The 25,939-nt window shown below is 38.6% G+C and overlaps 1 protein-coding gene across 1 annotated transcript in view; it reads left to right on the top strand.

Annotated features, from left to right (window-relative positions):
- The window catches only part of ABCG5 (ATP binding cassette subfamily G member 5), a 438,604-nt gene that overhangs the window by 269,118 nt on the left and 143,547 nt on the right, over nt 1–25,939 (top strand). The window contains exon 8 of the mRNA XM_044073759.1: nt 16,686–16,899. Within this exon, the coding sequence (XP_043929694.1) occupies nt 16,686–16,899 (214 nt within the window). The remainder of the gene's footprint in view (nt 1–16,685; nt 16,900–25,939) is intronic.

The raw sequence follows: 25,939 nt of genomic DNA, 5'->3' as shown, positions 1-25,939 counted from the left end.
CTGTGCCCCTTTACCCAGACTATATGGTAGTAATTACTGCCACCACCCAGTTAACAATATCAGCTTCTAAAAGGCCCTTAAAAGGGTGTCCAATTATTACTGTGCAATATTAATATCCAGTGGTAATGTGACTATACAGTCTAAGGCTTATCAGAGTGGCCTATTACAATAAACTCTATATAAATATGCAATGTACTCTAGAGCTTATCTCTACACAAACCAGCCACAGGTGGAAGGTTTTAAAAATATTTAATAATAAATAATTAAACACAAGACAAAACTACTACACCACAGATATATCTAAGAGTTCAAAGATCACACAGAAACGTAAAATAATACAGTAGGACAGGTCTGATTTCAAAGAAAAAAACCTAATTAATATTTACTAGCTTTAACTATTCCTACAAGAAATCACAGTGCTAGAAACTTACATGTGAGCATAAGCAGAGTGCTGGTAAGTTGGATATCAAGATCAAAATTCTTCCTAGTCTCTCCCTGAGACTCAGTTTATAAAATATCACTAACAAACATGTCTCTGAGTCCTCCCAGATTACATCATTTTGAGTTAGTTTCCATTATATCATTTCTTTGACACTTAACCTGGAGTTCCCAGGCTAATAAAAACTGCATTATTTAGCAAGCTAACACCTGCAGAGGAGACTACAACACTAAAAGGCATTTCACATATACACTCTAGCAATTAGACCTTAGTTAACACAATAGACAGAATGCCTTCAGCCAGCCTGACCGGAACCAGTTTTAAAGATCAAAGAATGTCATAAAAATCATTTCAATTTCAAAAGACAAATTTGAAAGGCTTGACTTAGTTTTTCTTTACAGCAAGGGGGCAATGTTGCCACATTGCTGAAGTTCACATTTCACAGTATTCTTTTACACTCAAGAAAACATGCCTGTATTTTACATTTATTTATGCAGTTGATAGAATTATGTACCAAATTCTATTTGACTAGGCCGGCAGCCTTTGCTCCTCCCTCCCCAATCGTCAAATCCTCCCCCCTCCCGGGGAACTCAAGCAAGTTTTTCAAGTGCCCCTTCAGAAACTTCACTTGAGAGTGTCAGGTCTATCTGGGTGTACCTCACCCCATTCCCTGTCTTCAGAGCCCATCTGCACTGGCATTGCTACTCCCACTGCGGTGCTGCACTGACATATCATATGCTTGTAACCCCAGACTCCATCTTAGCAACTTGGCATTTTGCTGACTGTCTCTGTTTAACCATGTTAGCAGGCTGTGATCTGTCATCACAGTGAATTTTCTTCCATACAGATAAGGCTGAAGTTTTGTAGTGCCCACACTATGGTTAGACATTCCTTTTCTACCGCTGCATAGCATTCCTCCCTGGGTTGGAGCCTATGACTGAGATAAACCACTGGGTGCTCTTCTCCCTCTGAAGAAATCTGACTAAGTACAGCCCCCACCCCATAGTTTGAAGCAGCCACTTGCACAACAAATTATTTGCTATAGTCTGGACTGGCTAACACAGGGGGTCCTCCCAAAGCTTCCTTAAGCTTCTGAAATGCCTGCTCACATGCTGGGGTCCACACTACCTTATCTGGCCTGTACTTTCTTGTCAGGTCTGTGAGGGGAGCAGTTATGGTACTATAATTGGGAACAAATTTTCTGTAGTACCCTGCTGTCCCCAATAATGCCCTCACCTGCTTTTTGGTAACAGGTGCAGGCCATGCCTGAATAGCTTCCACTTTGGCAGGTTCTGGCCTTATCTTACCACTCTCCACTCTATGTCCTAGGTAGGAGACCTCTGCCATACCCACCTGACATTTGCTTGGCTTAATGGTCAACCCTGCCCTCTGTAGTCTGCCCAGCACCTTCCTGATATGCTGAAGTTGCTCTTGCCAGGAATTGCTGTAGATTGCAATATCATCCATGTAAGCAAGGGCAAGCCCTCCTGCTCCTGCTAAGATATGATCTACCAGCCTCCGGAAAGTTGCTGGGGCATTCTTCATCCCAAAGGCATCTTTGTGAACTCTTAGAAGCCAAAATGACTCACAAACTCTTACTTCTCTCTAGCACTGGGAGTCAAGGGCACCTGCCAAACACTGGACCCCACCCAGTTTGGGTTTGTGAAGGGCCGATCTTGTCTCCTGAACCTGATTGACTTCTTTGAATCAGTCTCCAGAGCCATGGACAAGGGTAAGGTGGTCCACACAGCCTATCTGGACCTTGCCAAGGCCTTTGACACCATCTCCTACTCTGGAATCATAGATAAACTTACTAAGTTGGGTATTAATCCCTATGTCACCCAATGGGTTGCTAAATGGCTTACTGATAGAACCCACACTGTAAAAGTAGCCGACTCCAAATCCAGCTCCAGACAAGTGACAAGTGGAGTACCTCAGGGTTCAGTCCTGGGGCCGCTCTTGTTTGGCATCTACTTCTCTGAAGTACAGGTCAATACTAAGGGACTCTGGCTAACAAAGTTTGCAGATGACTGCAAACTGGGAGCCATTATTGAATCCCCAAATGATGTGGATACTCTACAAAAGGGCCTTACAGAAACAGATGCTTGGTGCCAGAGCCATGGGCTCAAGCTCAATGCCAAGAAATGTATTGTTATCCCCTTTGGGAAAAACATGTATCCATGAATTACCATATAGGTGGCATTACACTAAACACAGAAAGTGTGATAAGAGACTTAGGGACACAGGTGGACAGTGGTCTCACCTTCGATAACCACATCGCCACAACAGTCAGGAAATCCTTCTATGTGGCACACCTCATCACAAAGGGCTTTTCATCCAGAAAAAAGGAGGTCATTGTCCCACTGTACTCATCCCTCATTAGACCCATTATAGAATACAATGCCCCATTTGGTATGTACCTCTCAAGACATCTGCAACAACTGGAAAGGCCTCAGAAATACCTCACTAAAAGAATCACAGGCCTAAAGCAGATGCCCTCGCTGACCTTAAAAACTCCAGCTATACTCTGTCGCATATCATCTACTCAGAGGCGATCTCTGCTTAACATACAAGGCCATGTCAAACCCAGAGCTGTTGGACATGCTACACTTAAAGAAATCCCAATCTGTCAGAGCTACACGCTCCAGGGATCTAAACCTTGTCATCACAATAAACAAAACATGCTGGAGGGATAGGTTCCTGACCCAGAGACTCCCCAGACTCTGGAATAGATTGCCCATACATGTCAAGCAGAGTGCCTCTTTGGACCTCTTCAAGAGGAACCTTGACGATTGGATGGGAGAAAGGAAATTCACCCCAGGGATCACGTCAGTCGCCCTGCTAGACAGGGGTCCAGGAAAGTAAATAATGTGGGAAGAAATAGCCAGGGAATTGTTATGGCTAGGCTTGTATAGGCCCTAGGGCTGATAGCCTAGTACCAACCTATGAACCTATGAACCTATGAACCTATGAACCTTGGTAAGATCAATGGTTGTAAGATACTTAGCCCCACCCAGCTGCTCTAGGGCCTCATCTGTCCTAAGGCATGGGGTAAGCATCAGCCTCTGCGTGACTATTTAATTTCCTGTAATCCACACAGAACCTGGTGCTGCCATCCTTCTTTGGCACCAACACCACTGGTGAGGCCCAGGTACTGTTGGACTTTTGAATCACCCCTAGTTCCAACATCTCCTGTACCTCTTCCCTCAGAGTCTGTTTGACTCTGTCAGGCACCCTATAATGGGCCTGCCTGATAGGCCTTTGGGGTCCTGTATCCACCTAGTGCTGAACCAGGTGGGTGCTCCCTGATTTCCCACAAACCAGCCACAGGTAGAAGGTTTTAAAATATTTAATAATAAATAATTAAAACACAAGACAACACTACTACACCACAGAGATATCTAAGAGTTCAGAGATCACACAGAAACTTAAAATAATACAGTAGAACAGGTCTGATTTCAAAAAAAAATACCTAATTAATCTTTACTAGCTTTAACTATTCCTAAAAGAAATCACAGTGCTAGAAACTTACATGTGAGCATAATCAGAGTGCTGGTAAGTTGGATATCAAGATCAAAATGCTTCCTAGTCTCTCCCTGAGACACAGTTTATAAAACATCACTAACAAACATGTCTCTGGATCCTCCCCAGATTACATCATTTTGAGTTAGTGTCCATTACATCATTTCTTTGACACCTAGTCTGGATTTCCCAGGCTAATAGAAACTGCATTACTTAGCAAGCTAACACCTGCACAGGAGACTACAACACTAAAAGGCATTTCACATATACACTCTAGAAATTAGTCCTTACTTAACGCAATGGACAGAATGTCTTCAGTCAGCCTGACTGCAACCAACTTTTAAGATCCTAAAATCATTTCAATTTCAAAAGACAAATTTGAAAGGCTTGACTTAGTTTTTCTTTACAGCAAGGGGGCAATGTTGCCACATTGTTGAAGTTCACATTTCACAGTATTATTTTACACTCAAGAAAACATGCCTGTATTTTACATTTATATATATATATATATATATATATATATATATATATATATACAGTCGATAGAATTATATATCAAATTCTATTTGACTAGGCTGGCAACCTTCACCCATCACTCCCCAGTCATCACACCATGCATTACATTAAATTATGATGAACAGGTAATACATTTCTCATGTTCATCAAGCCATTGAGAAGAGGGTGGGGTTGTCAGATCCAAAATTACCTAGCTCCTGCATAGTTTCCTCTTGTGCAAGGAAATCATCATCATAGCACCCAAGCCCATAATAATTATTATGACCTCTAGACAGATCTATACTACTTGATAAGTAATTTATTAAACACCTCTTCCACTACTTAATAGTCTTATAGATGAGTACCCACCAAGACCCTATGCCTTATCGCTCCTCAGTCTCTAAGTTAATTTCTTTTTCTTCTTTAGTTATGTCAGCTATCCAGTCACATGTCCATTTGCATCCCTTCCACATCTTCCTAGGTTGGCCCTATCTTGTTGTGGTCCACTGTAAAAACAAAAGTCAAATAGAATCAAGGAAAAAGAATCTCAGAGCAATAATGTTTCTTCTTGATTTCAAATTTATTTTATTAAGTTTTCCCTGTGAGGCTACTGAGTGCCATATACTGTACTGCAGACTGTTTTTTTTAACTAAGTAAATAAACAAAACTACTAAACAAGCAAATAAATTCACCACTGTGGGTTCAAAGTTCAAAGCTCAAATAAAAACAAGAGTCAGATTTAGCGCTTTCATTCCTTTACTTTCGGAACTTCCTCAGAAACATTTCATTTTAAAATCAGACCATTTAAATACAGTCAGAGCAATGACATCACAATGTAATTAAAACTTTAAACAAGTAATTAAAGCAACATTACATCAAACTGTAAAAAAATACATGAAAAACTTCTCAATAAGAAAAAATATGTATACACAATATATTCATCACTTTAAAAATATATAAATACCATTTGTGTTATTCACTATAAAAAAACTAGTATTTTATATATATTTATATTTCAGTAAACTTTTAATGGAAATAGTTTCGTTCAAACCTGGACTCACATCAGCCCTTAGAAAAACTTGCCATTTTAATTCTAGCATTTCTAGATAATTATTGCTAGAATCAACAAACCTATTAGTGTTCACTTGTTCCAAAATTTAAAAATAAAACTTGTGAAAGCATTCACAACTTAAGCTATGCCTTGCCAAAGCGTTATTTGGGTTTTTTTTCTTAATGGCTGTAAGGTGCTCTCCCATTCAATCCTTAAGAGCCCTAGTTGCCTTACCTACAAAGAAGTTATAACAGGTCCCACAAATAGCCAAATAGACAATATTGGTATTTTGGCAGTCACATTTGTGTCAAAGTTCAAATAAAAACCTAGAATGTTTAAACATAAATGTGCTTTCGGGATAAATATACCTACACTGTCTGCACCCTCCACAAGGGAATGTGCCTAGAGGTGGAGTGCTTTTCATTCCAAGATTATCTTTTCCTTCTTCTAATAAAGCTTTTAAATGTGATGTCTTCTTGAAAATAAATTTTGGTTCCATCCCCACCACTTCACTCAAATCCGTATTACCTAAAATTACCTTCCAATTGTCTCTAATAATATTTTTAGGCTGTTTCCCCCACTATACTCATAGGAATTGGAAAAGATGAAATACTTGACATTGTTATTATCAAATTCATTATGTTTAGCTTTAGGAATGAATCCTACAGAAAGAATAGATGGATATCTATCATTCCTATGAAAAATTACTGTATTATTTCTTTTAATTTTGCCTTCGGATATCCCCTTTGAACAAACATATTCATTAAAAAGTTGACGTCCTTGTAAAAAACATCACAGTCACTGATGATCTGACTCAGTCTAATCACTTGCCCCCTAAAAATGTTGAATTTCATATAATCTGGATGGGAACTAGAAAAATGCACATAATTGTTGCTGAAAGTCTTTTTCCTATACAAATTGCTAGAAAAATTAATATCCATGGGAATGAAATTCAATTCAATATCTAAAAAATTTACATTAGTACCTATACAACTTGTTTCAAATTTCATCCACCTTACACTGCTATTCATCTGTGAAACAAAATTATTGAATTCTGCCGCACTTCCATTCCAAATAAAAAAACAAATCATCTATGTAGCTATGATAGAAAGAAACATAGTGAAATAAGGGAAGTTTAAGCAAATAAAAATATTCCCACCAGCATAGAAACAAAAAAAATATTATTTAGGACTAAGTCCAACAGAACACAAACTGTTATAGAATCTATAATGTTGTTGTTGTGTCTTTCAGCTTTTCCCAGTTAAGGGTCGCCACAGCTGAACTCCGGTCCTCTAATGATTGGCAATAGATTTTTACGTGCCGAGTTGCCAGCCTGACGCACAACCTTCAACAAAGGTACGCCCATTCACGCATGTCTCCACACAGAAGACGCTCCAGCTAAGAATCGAACAGGACAACGTCTTACTGTGAGGTGACAACGCTACCGCAGCACCACCACCGTAGTTATAGAATTTATAATAAGATTCTGATTAATCATATTTAAGTATAATTCAACAAATTCAATTCCCTCATCTTGGTTAATTGAAGTATATAATGAATTCACATCTACAGTACATAAAATGATATCATTTAGTTCAACTATATAATTCTTGATATTCAAAAAAAGCCAAGAATCTTTTAAAAAATATTTACTTATCTGCACCACTGGATTTAAAATACTGTCCAGCATAAGTGAAATATTAACAGTTTTGTTTTTGGGGAATTCACTATAGGTCTAAATGGTGGTCTTTCTGCATTTTTATGAATTTTTGGGATCCCAAAAAGGGATCCCAATTCTGGTTGTTCGACTAAACAAAAATTATACATCTCAATTGTTAGACAATTCTGATATAACAGATCTAATAAAGTCAGATCTATCAGCATGCGACTTCTCTTGACAAATTCTTTGCTGACTTCCATGTAACAGGTTTTATCATTTAAAAGACTTTCCATGCAGAAATATAGTCTACTCTATACATAACAACTAAACCATTCCCCTTGTCTGCACTCATAAACCTGACATTATTTAAACTACTCAGGTATTTTAATGCATCAATTTTTTTATCAAGATTGAAATTGATGTTTTTAATTTTCTGTTTATCATAAGAAGAAAAAAGTTCATAAATTTTGTCTTCACATAATTTGCTGAAAACATTCAGTGTACCTAGTAAAGGTGGATTCACTTTACTATGCTTTTTGAACTTACAAGTATTATTTGATGTCACATCTTTGTCTAAAAAAATTTATTTAATTTTCTAACAGTCTGTTTAAAATCAAAAATACAGTCTGTAAGCCCTGCATGATGGGTAGGAATGAATGTAAGCCCTCTGGATAGTATGTCTTATTCCACTGAAGAACAATTGACCTTAGTTAAATTAAAAATACACCAAAAGTTGGTCAACGATCTTCCCTTTCATTTTAGACTTGGCTCTTGTCAGTTTGTCTTCCTTTAGGGACAGAAAAAATGAGTTGGATCCCCCTTGGCCATTTTCAGTGGAAATTAAAGCTGCCACACTAATATCATCTTCTATAGAGGATGATGAAGACAAGGATGAAGAAGTACCATCCTTTTCTTTAAAGCGTTATTATCTGTACTAGTGGTCATATTGTTCTTACCATTCCCATTACCCTTACTACCCTATTGGCATCATCAGAAAAAGAATCTAATCTCTCTAATTTCTGTACACTACCTGTAGTATCTCAAGGTGCTTCAGAGAATCTAAAGAAGGCATATTGCTGAAAGCGCTTGTCCTGGTTCTGAGGATATAAGTTGATTTTATCCATTAAAGTTTTAATTTTATTTCACTGTGGTGGAACCTTCCTTGTTTTCTCTGCATCTTCCTGCCTCTCTTGGAACGTACTTTGTTAGTGTATACCTGATTTCTTCTTGGTTCTATGTAGGTAAGACAACTAGGGCTCTTAAGGATCGAATTGGAGAGCACCTTAGAGCCATTAAGAATAAAAACACAAATAACGCTTTGGCAAGACATAGTTTAAGTTGTGAATGCTTTCACAAATTTTATTTTTTAATTTTGGAACAAGTGAACACTAATAGGTTTATTGATTTGTTTTTGCATCATCTTAAAAGTACTCAATTGTATTTATTACTGCTTGGTGTAACTCATTCTAAGCCTTTTGGTTTAAACACTTGGGCTTCGGACCAGTTGTTTTGCACTGAGAGGGTTTGTGGTCTGCACTGTAGTGGCAGAACAGGTAGCTTACATCCTTCTAGGTTGGGAACTGCTGAATGAGGGCTCAGTGTCTGTTATTCTAAAAGTGTATTAATTCTGGTTTAAGCACTTGGGCTTTCAGGCCAGTTATTTTACATTAAGAGGGTTCGTGGTCTGCACTCTTGTGGGAGGAGAGGCTGGACTCTGCCCTTCTGAGCTGGGAATTTCTGGTTAAAGGCTTATAGTGCATGCATATCTGAACTGCTTCTTAATGAAGTTGGTGTGCCTTGTTTGCTGTGGCATAGACTGGATTCGGGCCTGCTGGATCTAGCTTTGTTTGTGTAACTTGAGCACTAATCCAGGCATTCTCTAAAGTATTCAGTTGTATTTATTACTGCTTGGTAGTAACTTGATTAAAGTGTAGCTATCATTCTAAGTCTTTTGGATTAAGCACTTGGGCTTCAGACCAGTTGTTTTACATTAGGAAGGTTTGTGGCATGCACTGTGGTGGCAGGACAGGTAGCTTTCATCCTTCTAAGTTGGGAACTGCTGATTGAGAGCTCAGTGTCTGTTATTCTTAAAGTGAATTAGTTCTGGTTTAAGCACTTGGGCTTCAGGCCAGTTATTTTACATTAAGAAGGTTCGTGGTCTGCACTCTTGTGGGAGAAGAGGCTGGACTCTGCCCTTCTGAGCTGGGAATTTCGGGTTAAAGGTTTATAGTGCCTGAATATTTGAACTGTATCTTACTGAAATTGGTTCACCTTGTCTGCTGTAGCATAGACTAGATCCAGGCCTGCTAAATCTAGCTTTGTTTATATGCTTGTTGTTTGTTTGCTTGTTATTTCACTGGAATGCTAATTCCACCTAATACGCTTCTCAGCTTCTGTGGATCACTAGTGATATCTGCATTGCTTACTGTACTTATTTCCTTGTTTCACTTGAAAGAAAGTTACTGTTTGTCATTTTTGCATTTAAGTTACCTGTAACACATTGCACTTAAGTTACCTGACACATGCTCACTAAAGCAATTATATAAGTCAGCACTAAAAATTAAAAGCACTACACCCTCACTCCCCACTGGCCCTTGTTTTCAATTATTGAGGAATTCCCAGTATTATTCTAGCATGTCCAAAGGTCAGTTGTCAATCTCCAGCTGGTGAATCTGGGAATCTTGAGACAATGTTACAACTGCCTCATGTACACAGACAACCCTCTCCTCCTCCCAACAAATTCAACACATGTGAGAGATGCAACCATATAGCCAAACTGGAGGCTAAGCTCTCTCAACTCAGTACTGGCATAACCAGTCAGGAGGAGAAGGAAACCACACTCACTACAATTCCAGTCTCACATAGACCTACCATGACAGCAAACCAAACACATAATCACATGAAAACATACTCGGAGGCTCTAAATAAAGATATGCCTAAGCAGCAGAGACCTCCAAAGCAGACACCCAAGCAACCGCTACCCCAAAACAAAACACGTGCCAACACATATCTCACAAAGCCAGTGTGCCGAACAGTCACAGCCCTTAAGACTAAACAACACACCTGATACACTTGTAATAGGTGACTCTATCGTCAGGCACACTGACGTCCCGCTCACCAGGCTGAACAAGGAGAGGGTCACAGTGAGCAGCCTGTCGGGCGCTAGGAACCGCCACATAACACAAGCACTCAGGTCACTCCAAGGCAAGTACAAATATGACTCAGTCATTGTCCATGCTGGTGTAAATGACCTGAGACGTACCTCCCTGGACTACTTGAAAAGAGACATAAAGGAGCTCTCTGAGCATGTAGCCCAGGCCGGTATGACCCTGACCTTGAGTAGCATCTTACCCTCACCAAGAATGATGCCACAATATGAAGACAAGATGATCAATTTCAACAATTGGCTTAAGTACTGGTGTCATTCAAAGGGGATCCAATGCCTGTCATCTTGGGATGATATGCTCGACAAGCCACAATGCTTCGCTAGGGACGGCTTGTACCTGTCACCCCTGGGCTTTCTGATATTGGCAAAGGCTCTTGCTACCCCATAGTGCCTTTTTTAGGCAAGGCTCAAAAGACAAACCCACCTCCATAGGTATCACAAGGGATAAGAAACTAAGAGTAATGCTACTCAATGCCAGAAGTCTAAACCTCAAGATGCACGCACTCAAACTCTCCTTAGCATGGAGAACATCGATATCTGTGCAGTAACAGAAATCTGGTTCAGGGCTCCGAGAGCACCCCAGCACTACCAGGTTATACCTCATACCATGCTTTTCGCCCCAAAACTTGGACCGAACCACAAAGGAGGGGAGTATCGATATTCATCAAAGCTACCCACACCTCCAGGTTGGTGGCAAAGCACGAAGCATCAGAGACTATCCATGTGCAACTAACAGTGGGTAAAACTGCCTTCCAGTTTATAGCCTGGTACAGACCACCCTCCCAAACCCAGGAACCCCACTCGGCCTGCCTGAGAACACTGGAAAATATGAAGGTCTCTCCAAACACCATTATACTGGGTGACTTCAACTACCCAAACATAGACTGGGAGCATTACTCTAGCTCCAACACCCTAGCCCAAAGGTTCCTAGAATTTATAAACTCAAATGCTATGGAACAACTTGTTACCACTCCCACAAGAGGGGTAACACCTGATCATCACCAACATGGGGACTCTAAGCTCCAGACCAGAAGTGTATCCCTCACTGGTAAGATCAGACCATAAACTAATTTCACTGGATATTCACATCTCGACCCCACCCCCTGCCCAGAAAACCACAGTGAAAAACTTCTCTAAAGCAAATTTCACACTCCTCAAAACCGAGGTGGAATCCTTCAAAGCCCCCGGGCCTGTGGAAAATACGGCCCAGACCGCAGAATCCTTTATAAACGCATTCTATGAACACCTTCAGGAATGCATGGATCATGCAATCCCAAATAAATCCATGACCCAATCCTCCAAAGGCAGACGTCCTGTCTGGTGGACCCCAGCCATAAACAAACTATACAATAGAAGGAGGAAGCTACTAAATGATAGAGCAAAATCCCAAAAAGGGAAGGCATCACTGATCAGTATTAGCAAAAAACTACGGGCACTCATAAAATTGTCTAAGGCCAGCTTCGAGAGAAAAATTGCACAGGACACTAAGGATAATCACAAGGCTTTCTTTAGTTATGTTAGGAACCTGGGTGGTAATTCCCAGATATGCTCAGAATTAGTCCAAAATGACAAAAATACACTGAACCCACAGACATTGCCAACATCCTAGATGACAGGTTCAGCGCAAACCCTCCCCACCAAAAGGGCAAATATCTATCCCAGCAGAGTGCTGCCCCCCTGACATCTCAGATGCTCAGGTAAGAGCCGCCCTCTCCAAAGCAAAAAACACAGCATCAATGGGACCAGATGGTGTCCCAGACTGCGTCCTACATGAACTCCAAGAAGAGCTAAACCCAAACATAAAACTACTGTTCAATCTCAGCCTTACTACAGGATATGTGCCCAAAGAGTGGCGTACAGCAACAGTGGTCCCTCTCCATAAAGGTGGGGCCTCAACGGATCCTGGAAGCTATCGCCCCATAAGCCTGACTAGCTTGGTCTGCAAAGCTATGGAAAGGATCATCATGGACCTTATAAATAAAGATATTGGGGACCTACAGACACTGGATCCTACCCAGTTGGCTTTGTTAAGGGCAGATCCTGCCTCTTAAACCTGGTTGATTTCTTTGAAACAGTCACCAAGGTGACTGACGAGGGGAAGGTGGTCCACACAGCCTACCTGGACCTCACAAAAGCCTTCGATACAATACCCCACTCGGGCATTATAGATAAGCTCACCAGCTTAAATATAAACCCCTATGTCACTAGATGGATTGCAAAATGGCACAAGGACAGAACCCACATGGTTAGAATTGCTGGAGCCATGTCAGACTCCAAACCAGTTACAAGTGGTGTCCCACAAGGCTCAGTCCTGGGACCTCTCTTGTTCGGTATATATTTCTCAGAGGTACAGGCCAACACGGAAGGACTGTGGCTGACCAAGTTCGCAGATGACTGCAAACTGGGCACCATAATCGACTCTCCAGCCGACACAAGCATCCTCCAAAAGGGCCTCATAGAAACAGGCAACTGGTGCCAGAGCCATGGCCTCAAGCTAAATGCCAAAAAGTGTATAGTCATCCCCTTTGGCAAAAACAAAGTGCCCACAAATTACCACATAGGTGGTAATCCATTAAGTACAGAAGAAGTAATTAGGGACCTGGGGACCCAAGTTGATAGCAATCTCTCATTTGACAACCACGGGGCCAAAGTGGTTAGAAAAACATTTTATATAGCCCACCAAATCATGAAGGGATTCACATCTAGATCAGGGGAGGTCATCGTGCCTCTTTACTCATCCCTCATCAGGCCCATAATTGAGTACAATGCCCCTTTGGGATGTACCTTACCAGACACCTGCAGCAACTGGAAAGACCCCAAAAGTACCTCACCAAGAGGATCAAAGGGCTCAAACAGATGCCATATGCTGCCCGGTTAAAGAAACTCCAGCTCTACTCAGTGGCATACCGCCTGTTCAGAGGCGATCTGTGCCTGACATATAAAGCCATGTCCAACCCAGAATTAATGGACATGCTGCACCTCAGAAAATCCAAATCCCATCGAGCTACGTGCTCAAGAGACTTGAACCTCAGCACTGAAATAAATAGGACATGCTGGAGGGACAGATTCATAACCCAGAGGCTCCCTTCACTCTGGAATAAAATCCCAGTCCAGGTTAGGCAGAGTCCCTCACTGACTCTCTTCAAGAGGAATCTTGATGAGTGGATGGGAGATCATAGGTTTACCCTGGGTATCACTTCTGTGTCACTGTTAGACAGAGGCACAGTATACTAACCTCGAAAAAGGGCATAGCAAAATAAATTTAAAATGGGTGGTGAAAGCCAAACACATTCTGGCTAGGCTTATAAATGCCCTAGGGCAGATAGCCTAGTATGAACCTATGCACCTATGATTCTAGCAATAATTATCTAGAAATGCTAGAATTAAAATGGCAAGTTTTATTAAGGGTTGACGTAAGTCCAGGTTTGAACGAAACTATTTCCATTAAAAGTTTACTGAAATATAAATATATATAAAATACTATTTATTATAGTGAATGACACAAATGGTTTGTTTGTTTCTTTCGGCTTTTCCCAGTTAGGGGTCACCACAGCGGAACTCCGGTCTGCTAATGATTGGCAGTAGATTTTTACGTGCTGGCTGCTGGGGCCTAACACCACCAACAACGAAGGGCACGCTTTATTCACTATGCGCCGCCACAGAAGGCGGCTCTTGAGAATGAGAGGGCCGAGCGATCTAACTGAGGCGACAATGCTACCACAGCACCACCACCGCAGTTTTTTGAATGACACAAATGGTATTTATAGATTTTTAAAGTGATGAATATATTGGGTATACATATTTTTTCTTATTGAGAAGTTTTTCATGTATTTTTTACAGTTTGATCTAATGTTGCTTTAATTACTTGTTTAAAGTTTTAATTAAATTGTGATATCACTGATCTTTAAATGGTCTGATTTTAAAACAAAATGTTTCTGAGGAAGTTCCGAAAGTAAAGGAATGAAATCGCTAAATGTGACTCGTTTTTATTTGAGGTTTGAACTTGAACACACAGTGGTGAATTTGTTTTTTTTTTAACTAGGTTACTACTCAGCTGATAGCCTATAATGAGTTAAAACACTGTGTATGCATTTACTAGCTTGACTTTTGCAGATTTCACTGAGAGAATTTTGCCACCATGTAATTGTAATTCTAATTTAAGGAAACCATTCAGCATACATCACTGGAAGCTGCATGTCTTACTCATAGTATTTTGGGATTTATTTTGTTTACCAGCTTTACATTTAGCACATGCAGTCTATTGCAGACACAGTTTAACCACTGTCTTGTAGAGCATATCTATAAATATAGCAGAGGGCAAAGTTAATTCAAATGTTTCTGTCGGAGGTTTGGCTTTGACCCCACACCCACAGTCTTTACATAAACTACTGAGAGGTTTCACCAACTTGAAGAAAAGACTATTAAAGTATGTCCCTTTTCTCCACGCTGGCATAATCTTGGAGATCGCAGTTTTAAGGAACAGAGGTGTGGGGGAGGCAAAGATTTTAGTGCACTGCAGCTGCAGTTAACTGGAATGGCAGGACAGGCTGATCAGTAAGTAGGCCCGTCTTTTGCATTATGGGATATGTGCATGCAGTAATGATGTTCTTCATAATTTGGTCGGTCACTCAAATTTATCCAATTGACATTCTTATTCTTTTGAGCATCCAGCATCATCTTGTTTAGTGGATCTCCTCTTTCCAGAGAAGAATGTCTTATCAGCAACCCACTACTGTGTGAATGGAGCTTGACAGAACCAAGCACACATGCCCAGCCAATATGCTAATGTTGCACAACTGTCCTCCAACAAGTGTCAACACTGTAGTAGCCTGGACCAAAACCCTACCTCTTAGAGGACAAGCCAGCATTGACCACTCAATCCCAGCATTACCTGTTAGCTTCTCCTGTGCTCAGCTTGCTAACTGATCCTAGGTTATTTTGTGGCAGTCAGGGCTTTATCCCAGTGTTACAGACCCAGCTTTACCCCATTCATTTATTTAATTCATACAAAAACACACCGCATCAATGTTAAGTGAAGTCTTGTCTGATTTTTCCCAAACAGGCGTCATGCCTTTCGAAGAGATAAAAACTACTGGTGCAATTAATATTATACCATGACATTATTTAAGAAAAATCGCTCTTAAAATGGCATTTTTTTAAAAAAATGCAGATGTACTGCCGCCTTGTTCTGGCATCCGCATGGCTTCGGCTGATATTGCTGGCATGCGTACATCAGGCTGAGTGACAACAAAAGCAAGTTGAAAAGCAATTTTTTTTGCTTTTTTATACAGCTAGGTAAATGGGTTTAACATACAGAGCGAAAGCTAAAAAAAATAAGCAGAGATGTCCGTTGTTTGTTATTTTCTGTCGCCATGTTAAACTCATTTAATTTAGCGAAAAATTAAAAAAAGCAACGGAGATCTTGCTCTTCTCTTTTGCTTTCTTTTGCCTAGCAGCTATGTTTGGGCATTAGCGATATAGAGACTTTAAACAAAGAGGAGGAGATTTCCATTGCTTTTTTTTGCTGTCTTCGCTGTTTAAACCCATTTTTACATAGCGAACAAATGTTTTTAAAGAGAGTTATACTAATGGAAAAAGTTGGGTGACGGACCTTTTGCCATTAGTATAACTCGACACGCGCTGGCCAATCGGCGCGTCAGAAAATAAATGGGGGTCATGGTATAATATCAGATCTTGCAATGCAGTAGCATTCAGTGAGGGACTGAAGCTAAGGTCCTGAAAATTATAATGCACAGCATTTTCATGTGTACTGTGTTGTCAAAGTCATAATTCTCTGTGAACATTTAGTAGTAATGTAAAGCAACCAACCCCAAGTTAAAGAAAAGCTTAGTAAGAAACTAAAAGAAACAAAAGGATACGATGTATGAGTAAGGCTAGCTGGAAAGTAATACAAAGAATGTAATTTCCATGTATAGCATTTAACATCAATCTGTCAAACTCACAAGTCAGTATTCTGACCAGCAGCTTGTTCTACTTATCTAAGTTGTTTTTTTTTTAATATGCAGTTAATTCTATGCTTCTACATTTTTACTTTTTGACTAAAATGCATTTTAAAAGGAAAAACGTCATTTGAATAAAATGGCATGCAGTTGCCTCCACAAAAATAAAGTCACTATGATCTAACAATGAAGTGCAATGTTAGCTATGTAAATTAATGAGAAGGAAACTATCCCATTACATAAGGAGTAGTTAACCATATTGTATTCATAATGAATGAAAGAAGATACATAAAACATAGGTAGAATCTTACAAGATTATTCACTGATTGAAAAATACATTTTCAAATGTAGTTCTGATCATCTAATTCCCAAAATATTTGCTTAATTTGCAGTGGATCTTACTTCTGTGGATACAAGAAGCAAAGAGCGAGAGATAGAGACTTATAGCAGAGTCCATGCCATTGTGGACGCCTATCAGGATTCAGATATCTGCAAAAAAATGCTGAACAATATTAAAGGCAGAAGGGCAATCAGAGAGCTGCATCCTATACCTTTCAAAAACAAAGAATCACCAACCACATTTTGTAAACTCTGGATATTATTTAGGTAGGTTATTTTAACTGTTTACAGTTCACAGCCTCAACAAAAATACAGTGGTATATGCAAAAAAAAGTTTTTTTAAATCCTAAACAAAATTTGGTATTGCCAAGTGGGCTGACGCTGTCATTTTTTTATTTGATATATATATATATATATATATATATATATATATATATATATATATATATATATATATATATAGATAGATAGATATGAAAAAACTATCAATATTGGATTTGATTACTGCATTGGTTTGCTCAACAAAGTTTTACAAAGTTTAACAAAGTTTTACGAAGTTTGCTGCTCCTTCCTCTTGTGCTTGGGCTGATAGTTTTTTCACATTTCGTTTGGGATTGGTTACAGTTTTTTCATATATATATATATATATATATATATATATATATATATATATATTATTATTATGTCTAGGGCAAATCAATAAATAAATACATTTATTTTCAATGGTCTTCTATTTTGTGCAAAACTGTACTCATTCAATTACTGATTTAACCTTCCATTTGCCTTATTACTAGAAATGTGATTTTGTAGTATCATTTTTGTCTTCGCCTTCTACAAGGTTAGTCTTTAACATATTTCTGAAACTACCATTGCTATTTATAATAGTCTTAATTTGGGGGTATACTATAAAATCCAGGACTCCTCTCTATAATTGTGGTTGTTTCTTAGTTGAGTGCCCACACATGTCATCTTTCACCACTATGGAGCCCTTATTTATATATTTCACTTCAGATGACTAACCTTAACACAGACATCTTGCATTTGACTGGGATTCAGATCCCTGAAACAATTACTATCTGTAAAATAAAAAAGACTAGGCTGCCCTGATAGAAGGCCAGGAACACACTTTTGCCCTTTTGCTTGTGACTTTATTCATTCCCCTCTCTTCTTGTACTAGTGTCCACAGCTTTTTCATAAACTTCAGCTCCCACTTAATTCACAACAAAGTCATCTTCTTACCTTCTTTAAAAAATTGTTTTTTCCAATTACCATAGGGGTCCACCAGGGATCTATACTAGGGCCCATTCTTTTTAATAATTTTATAAACAAGCTTTACACTGCCATACACCAGGCATATACAGTACAATATGCATATGATTTGACTTTAATATGCACTGCCCCAACAAAAGCCAGACTACAAGAAATCACACACATTTAGTTCTGTTTAATTGAAGCCTGGCTGAAAAACTCAAACCTACTCCTTAATCTAAATAAAAGAAGACTGATGCTCTTCACCCTAAACCATTATCTCTGACAAAAACAATATTTCATGGTTGCAATAGCAAATAATACTAAAATTGAGCTAGTACCACAGATTAAATAACTGGACATTGTAATAAATGACAGTCGTAAATATGATCGATATATTCTTCAAACAATTAAAAAGACCCACCAGAAACCTGGCTACCTTTACAGGGCAAAACAGTATCTTACAGCTCCAGCAAGAAAAACCCTAACCTCATCCTATTTGCTTCCTCTTGTATACCTCACCTGTCCTTACAAACCTAAGATCTACACTAAAATCTAAATTAGCCTCCTGTTACAACAAAGTAGCTACATTTGCTACTAGCACTTCACACCAAGCTTACCACTGCCAAGTCGTAAATCAGCTAAACTGGCTAGAGCTTAACAACTACATATACTCACAGCTAGTTATGGTATACAGACTGATATATTTTCCTGAACAATGCTCTGCATTAAAAGACATATTATTGCCCTTCATCCCCACAAGGGACTTCCATTCTGGTGATAAATGTCGACTAGGGATTACTAAAGCAAATACTTCAAAGGGGAACCACTATACTCCTGTTACATCTCCAAGTTCTGGAACACCATCCCTACACAAGTAAAAATGATTAACAAACTTCCAAGCTATAAAATCCAGCAGAAACAATATCTCAGCCAGTCCTGGTCATGCTCATGTTCATCCCCAGGTCAAGACCTCTAGTAAAAGCACAAACTTCTTACAGTTTATCACTAACTTGTTGTCCTCCTCTACTTCAATCATTATATTATCATTTTCCCTTCTGCACTTGAATAAATACATCCCTTTTCACCCCCCTTAAACAATATTTCTCTTCTTACTCTTTTTCTAACTGCCTCCATCTACCTCTCTATTCCTCTCATGCATCTGCTGTATACCTAGGTTTTAAACCTTTTTGGAACAGGCAGCTTAAATAGAAATAATCCTATACCATGCTCTCTCAGTCATATGCTATTACCACTATCTTCCTATACATTATTAATATCTTCCATCCCCTCCTACAGAATTTTATAATTACTTCAATATATCCCCTTAAACCCTTTACAAACCTATACAATACTAAAATCGCCCTTCCTATATAATTTTATAACTTCATTACTTATCTTGAACTCCTTGCAAACCTTTCTTTACTGAAATGAAAGAACACTAAATTAGTTACAGTTATGTTTCACTTCTGCAGTATCAATCCACTTACTTCTGCAAGATTTTACAGCTGGAACAACTGTACAGACTTATAATTGTTGGTGTAAATACTTTACTGTATATACATGTTTTGTAATTTGTTGTTTCATGAGCAATGTTAACTGTCTTTTTGAAAAATGCCTGAAGTTCACTCGTTAATATAAATATAATGCGGTGGGAGCTTTTCTGCCCAGGTCTTGCCTGAAAATGGGCTCTGCCCATTCAGACTTTCCCAGTTAACAAAAACAAATAAATAAATAAATTGTCAAACTGGTTCTTTCATATTTTTGTCATTACATTTCAGCCTTTTACCCCAGGAAAACCATAACATCATGATGTTAAACATGTCTCATTGTCTAACTCCCACAAAAGTAGAATATTTGTTTTGAAATGCAGGCTTATTCACTTGTACATTTTTATTGACTGCTGTGAGCATAAGTTTAACACCACTGGTGTTCAAGTATTTGTTGTATGAAGCAGTATAAGAGCTAATATATTGCGGAGGAACACCCCAACATGTGATTTTTTCACTCACAATTAAGTACAAATTTCAGACATTTTAAAAAAGGAGAAACTTGACACCTGTAGCTGACAGAATAAGTGACTGAGTGAGGAGTTCCTGCAGTTAACAAAGTCTTAATCTTTTAGAAAAATAACAAATTAAGCCACTATCTACATGCAACAAGAAGGAATCTTTCAAGTGTGCTCAGATGGTAGAGAAAACATTTCTAATGGTCCCTGACACTCTCTAGAAATTCTCAGAAAAAAAAAATAATTCTAACAAATCAGTTTTTTTGGACCAAGGAGGAAATGAGGAACAAGACAATATAAAAAACTCAGGTTAGTACAGCAATCTTTTTGGGATTAAATAATACAAACCATAAAACACAAATTATGTTTTAAGTCTGTGTAGTAGATCAAGAAATGATAAAACATTTTCTTTTTATATTTTAAATACAGAGGTCCTTCAGGACAGACATGACCACCCTACATCACTGCATCATTGCTTCTGGTAGCCTTATGAACATGCTAAATGACTATAACATACTTTTTCTTCTGTATTCAAAAAAAAACAGAACTACCTGTCAATGTTCTTGTTGCCAAAATTTTTTCTTACTCTTTTAATCATTTCATCTCATTTTTATTCAACTCCATTCTGACATTTCTGCTCTTGGCTGGCAGCTTATCTTCATTTTCATGGACTATTGCCTATCCACTTTGAAAACCAAGGTTTTTCTTTTCTTTGTATAAGAATATCCACTGAAGATATTCCATAGTTAGAGACATTTTTTCTAGGTTACACCACAATTCTTTGTCTTTTTAAAGTTAATAATATTAAATGGAAAATTCTTATCTTTTCAAAACAATTAGTATCATTGGTACATTATGTTTATTGTTTACATTATGGCCACCAGACAGGATATTATCATAATCAGTATTAAGTATTATAAATTCAGAAGAATGCCATCTTCCTTTCCCTCAAAGCCACACCATCTCCTCCTATGTTTAACATTAATACTAGTTTTGTGTTTTCCTTATTTATTGATTCCTATTTCAGCAGCTGCACATCCATTCTTCTAGCATTTTGTATTCCAGCCATAGTTTGCTCTATCCCTAGAATTTTGTCTTCTCACTGCACTTTTCTTCAGTCCAACTTCTCAGGTGTTTCCCTTTCTGGCTATGGCTTCTCCATCTCTCTGAATGTTGCTTACATTGTTCATGAGAATGCCAGGCGTTTTTTAATGATAAAAGGGAATAAAGGCTGTAATAATGGTCACATTCATTTCTTTCACCTTTTGTTCATTTGTGACAAACCATCCTGTTTCTTTTAACTTTGTGTTCCACTCACTTTGAAACTTCACCACCACCACCACCACCCCTTGGCAAGGACAGTTGCCACATGGACTTTTTCTGCCACTATCCTGTCTTCCTCAATTGCTATTTGTAGTTAATCTTCAGATCTGTCTGAGTCTATCACAACTCTTGCCCAAGTCATAAATTGCCTTATGTATTTATTTTGTTCAGAATATTTAAATTCCAGTTTCATCACCTACATCCAGCTTTAGGTCACTGATTCGGTACACATTAGGATGGAGTAATTAGGACCACCATAACTACCATTACTGATCTTGATGCTCTTTCAGAACTCGCATTGTATTCTCCTCCTTGCAATGTCTTTTTCATTAAAGCCTTCTCACTGAAGTTCCAACTCATTAGAATCAGATCTATTTCCTATTAACCTCTCTGAATTACCTCAAGACTAAAATGTCTGCAGTTATGATGCATATCTGTTCTTCATCATACTCACGAAGTTACATTTCAGTGTTCATTCAGCACTTATTTTTTAAGTATACAGAAAACAAAAGTCTGTCTCTTCTATGTCGCTGAGCCATTTCCTGGACTACAGTTTGATTTTAACATCTAGTTTGAGGTTACATTTGGTACTTGAAGATTTAGTTGGACTCTGACTTGGGCATAACTCTCAACCTCTTAGACCAAAAAATCTGGACAAAGCCATAAATAATTGGGGGACAAAGGCCCAAAAATAGGGACAATTTTTAAATATTGCTCGTACGAACATAGAAAGTAGATAGATTAACAGGTTTTGCAATTAGTATGAATTTTCTGAAGGGAATGCAGTCTGAAACACAAATGTCTGTCATTATTTTCTAACTTATTTGCTAGAAAACCACAACTTTATGAAAAATGGACCAAAAATATGAGGCAAAAATCTGGACATTCTGTGAAAATCTGTACAGTTGAGAGGAATGCTTGGGGAAAGAGTTGATTCTGTGGGCCAGTAAACAAATGTTTACATTGAAAAAATCATCTTATTCAGTTCATAAAAAGGATCAATTTTCTGCCATATACTATATTTTTAAACTTAATTTAATTTAGTTAATTTTAGCCAGGTAATGAAAATGGTTGCTCTCAGACCCTTTTCAACTGCAATGCCACAACCTGGGTCACAACAGTAAGGATAAATGCAATGCATATAAATTGTTTCATGTAGCCAGTCAGCCAGCATGGTTTGGAGCAGTGATGGTGAACTTTTTGGGTTTATCATGTCAAAAGCTCTTGGCATACAATAATTCAGTGCACTTCACATGAGCAGTGAATGGAGAAGGAGTGTCTTTGGTAACCTGGGTGTTGGTGATCGCTGGCGTCTCACCCAAAACATCGTGGAGTGTCACCTTTGACATGCATGTCATAGGTTTGCCATCACTGGTTTAGAGGATTATGGGTTATAAACTGTGATGTTGTGTGGACATCCTATTGGAATGAATGAACCTTCTGTTCATCTTGCTGTCAGATTTTATATGGATACATTTATCACTGTTTGTTGTATGATATATTATTAATCTTTTAGTGTCAAAGTCACCAAAGTCTGGCTGAAAAATCTGCACATTGAATCAGTGTGCTGATCACATTAATGAATACATAAATGCATGTCATAGCCACACCTTCTTTACTGTCCTCTAAAAAGCGTACAGAGCAGATTAATTTGTTTCAGTCAGCAATGTGTTAGTAAAAATATCAGTAAATCTGACAAAATGTCTTGCGTAATTAAAATTAAGTTAAATCATTGTCTTCCATTGTTGTTTATTTAATAGCCATGCACAAATTCTGGACCAAAGGACCAGTTTTGTCCATTTATAGAGCCATTAAGATGACACATATCAGCTATCCAAATGTATAACTGAAACATTTCCACTTATGATGCTGGTGATCAAGATCTGATACTAAATGAGGCAACATAACGCTAAGACTGAAAACTTACATGGCAATTCCCTTTTTTCAGTGAAATGCATACCTCTCAGCTGTCCAATATTTCTCAGAATATCCAGATTTTTCCCTAATATTTGTGGACTGTTCCTCATACAATTTGTTGATTTTCTGGCAAATCATTGAGGATTACAGTCAGAAAATAAATAAATAAATACCCATTTGTTAACCAGGTAGGCCAACTGAACACTCAGTCCCTTTTCAGGGGTGACCTGGAAACAATGTTCTGTTAAGTGACTTGGTCAAAGTCATACATTAGGCAAATGAGGGCTGAGGGAAAAGAACCCTTTACAATATGAACTGTAGCTCACAGCTTTAACCCTCTGCACCAATTGCCAGCAAAGCAGACATTTGAATTTTAGACTTCATACAGTTAAAAAAGTTCTAAGTTTGTAACAGCAATATTTAAACTCAATCCTTTACTGGACTGTGCAGTGTTGCAGCAGTAGCATTTTCATCTCACAGCAAGAGGTTCTCTGGTTTGATTCTAGGCTGGAGTGCTTTCTATGCGGAGTCAGCATGTCCTCCTTGTGTTCGTGTGGGTTTCCTCTGGGTGCTCCAGTTTTCTCCCACGTTACAAAGACATGCATCTGGAGCGTTTCTCCCTGGGCCTCCACTGAAAATTGCCTTCACTCCAAGTCGGACTTTCCTGGTTAACAAATGTTAAATAAATAAATAAATATTTTGGGCCTTTGTCACTCATTATTTTTGGCTTTTTACTCATGCACTAAGAGATTGGAAGGTATGGAGAAATGCCTGAAAAACAGATGAAATGTGACAGTCTCCTGGTAGAGATAATCAGGCCTTTTAGCTGTCCATATTTTGGATAAGTTTTATAGATGAAGATGGCTTTCATGGAACTCTGTTACATCACATAGTTAGACATTACATTCAGGCAGAAGTCCTATTGATATTCCCAGTGCAATTTTGATTCCTCTGAGAACATTTGTGCCACTTTCTTTTGGTTCTGTGTGTTTTCAGAGTCTAACCACCTCCTTCTTTTTCTGTATCCTTGACCTCACCTTTAAACATATCAAAAACAAGCTGGTTCTAAAACAATAAAGTATAAGCAGGCCCCATAGTAATACCTGGGAGGAACATCTGAGATCAAATCAAAGTAGTATCCACTTCCTCCTTTTCTGTCTCATTCACCTCACCTTTAAACACATCAAACATAAGCTGATTCCAAAATGACATCTGCCAGACAAGAAATAAAGAATAACCACACCCCACAGTAATACCTGGAAGGAACGCCTAGGAACAATTCAAAGTACTATGTATGTGCTACTTAAATTCTAACAGATCTCTTAATGTAGTTAGCAAAACTGATGCTTAAATAAACCATTCACCAGGAGTGAACTTCTGCAGTCCAAAAGTAAAACAGAAAATAAAAAAATAAAATAAAATTAGCAAATGCAGTATACTAGAAGATGTCCCTTATTCCCTACAGCAAACAACTCATGCTTACCAACTGTGATCTGTAAAAAATACAAATTCTAAGTGCACTAAAAACTTCCATTCTAGTGATTTCTTTCTCTCTTCCCACCAATCCCACAACACTATCTTGAAGCAGACTCATCTTTCCTCTAACTTTCCCCCTTACTAACTTCCACAAGCACTGCTGTTTATAGACATAATTTTATCATATTCTACTTACTCTCTTCTTCTGCCCATCTTTTACTCCCACAGCAGTTGCCAACTTCCTTGCCATCTTAAAATAAGTAATACATTCTCTACAGTCTAGTATAACTTCCTAACCAACTAACATACTCCCAGCTACTAATTACATAAACCCAACACCTGCCCATACCTACAAAACATTCTCAAACAATACTACCCACCACGGCACCTTCACTCTTCTAACAAAGGCCTACTAACCAACCCTAAATCCCACAGCATAGCAGGGGGCTCCCTGTGCTCTTTCTATGTCACCAAGAAATGCCCACCTCTTTTAAACAAGATATCAGGACACTAAAATTTAAACACAACCTAAAGCACCACCTAATCTCCTCCTGGCTTTCTTCATACTCACTTCCCGAATAACCTCTCCCACAATTAATCTTTTAACCCACCTACCTACCATCTTCTGTTTCTCTAACCTCACATACACTTCCTAGCTCATTGTCACTTCATCTCTCTCTCTCTCTCACTTCTACCATACTACTACTATAGCTCTCCTCACTCATGTATACTACTACTCCTCCCCCTTATCTCTAATTTCCTCCAAATATTACCTTCTTATCTCTCTCCACTATATAAAATCCTTACCTCCAACTCACTACCATTTCCATTTCCACTAATTCCTCTGTGATGTCTGGACAATATACTACTGGAATGCCAAGAATAATGTGACATCCCCTACTATCCTGAGTCAGTAACTAAGGAGCTGCAATCCTCACTACTAACTCCAGTGTGAGACCTTCACTTAACCAGGAGTAATATTTCACAATTTCCACTAAAAGCACAACAGGAACACACTCGATAACCTAGGACTGGACTGTATACTTCTCTCCACTCTTAATGTAACTCCTTATTACACACTTCAAAGCAATGTGTCCCAGTTTAAGACCTCTGATACAGTCACACTTAAATCTCACACATCCAAACACTTCTTGGAAAGTCTGACACAGATTTTCAGCTGTGCCTCTTCCCCAAAATAATACATTAACACATTGCCACCAAAGAACCTACACACCCTTTTAAAGGGGCTCCCAATTATGAAAATTAGATAGTAAAACAAATGATAGCAAATGACCTAAAGCAGCCAGGCTTTCGGAGTGGCCCAGGAAGTTATCA

This window comes from Protopterus annectens, chromosome 6.part0 (assembly GCF_019279795.1).
Source record: "Protopterus annectens isolate FY-2018-M chromosome 6.part0, PAN1.0, whole genome shotgun sequence".
Taxonomy (NCBI): Eukaryota; Metazoa; Chordata; order Ceratodontiformes; family Protopteridae; genus Protopterus; species Protopterus annectens.
The sequence above is the reverse complement of the archived record's forward strand: the minus strand, read 5'-3'. Positions and strand labels throughout refer to the sequence as shown.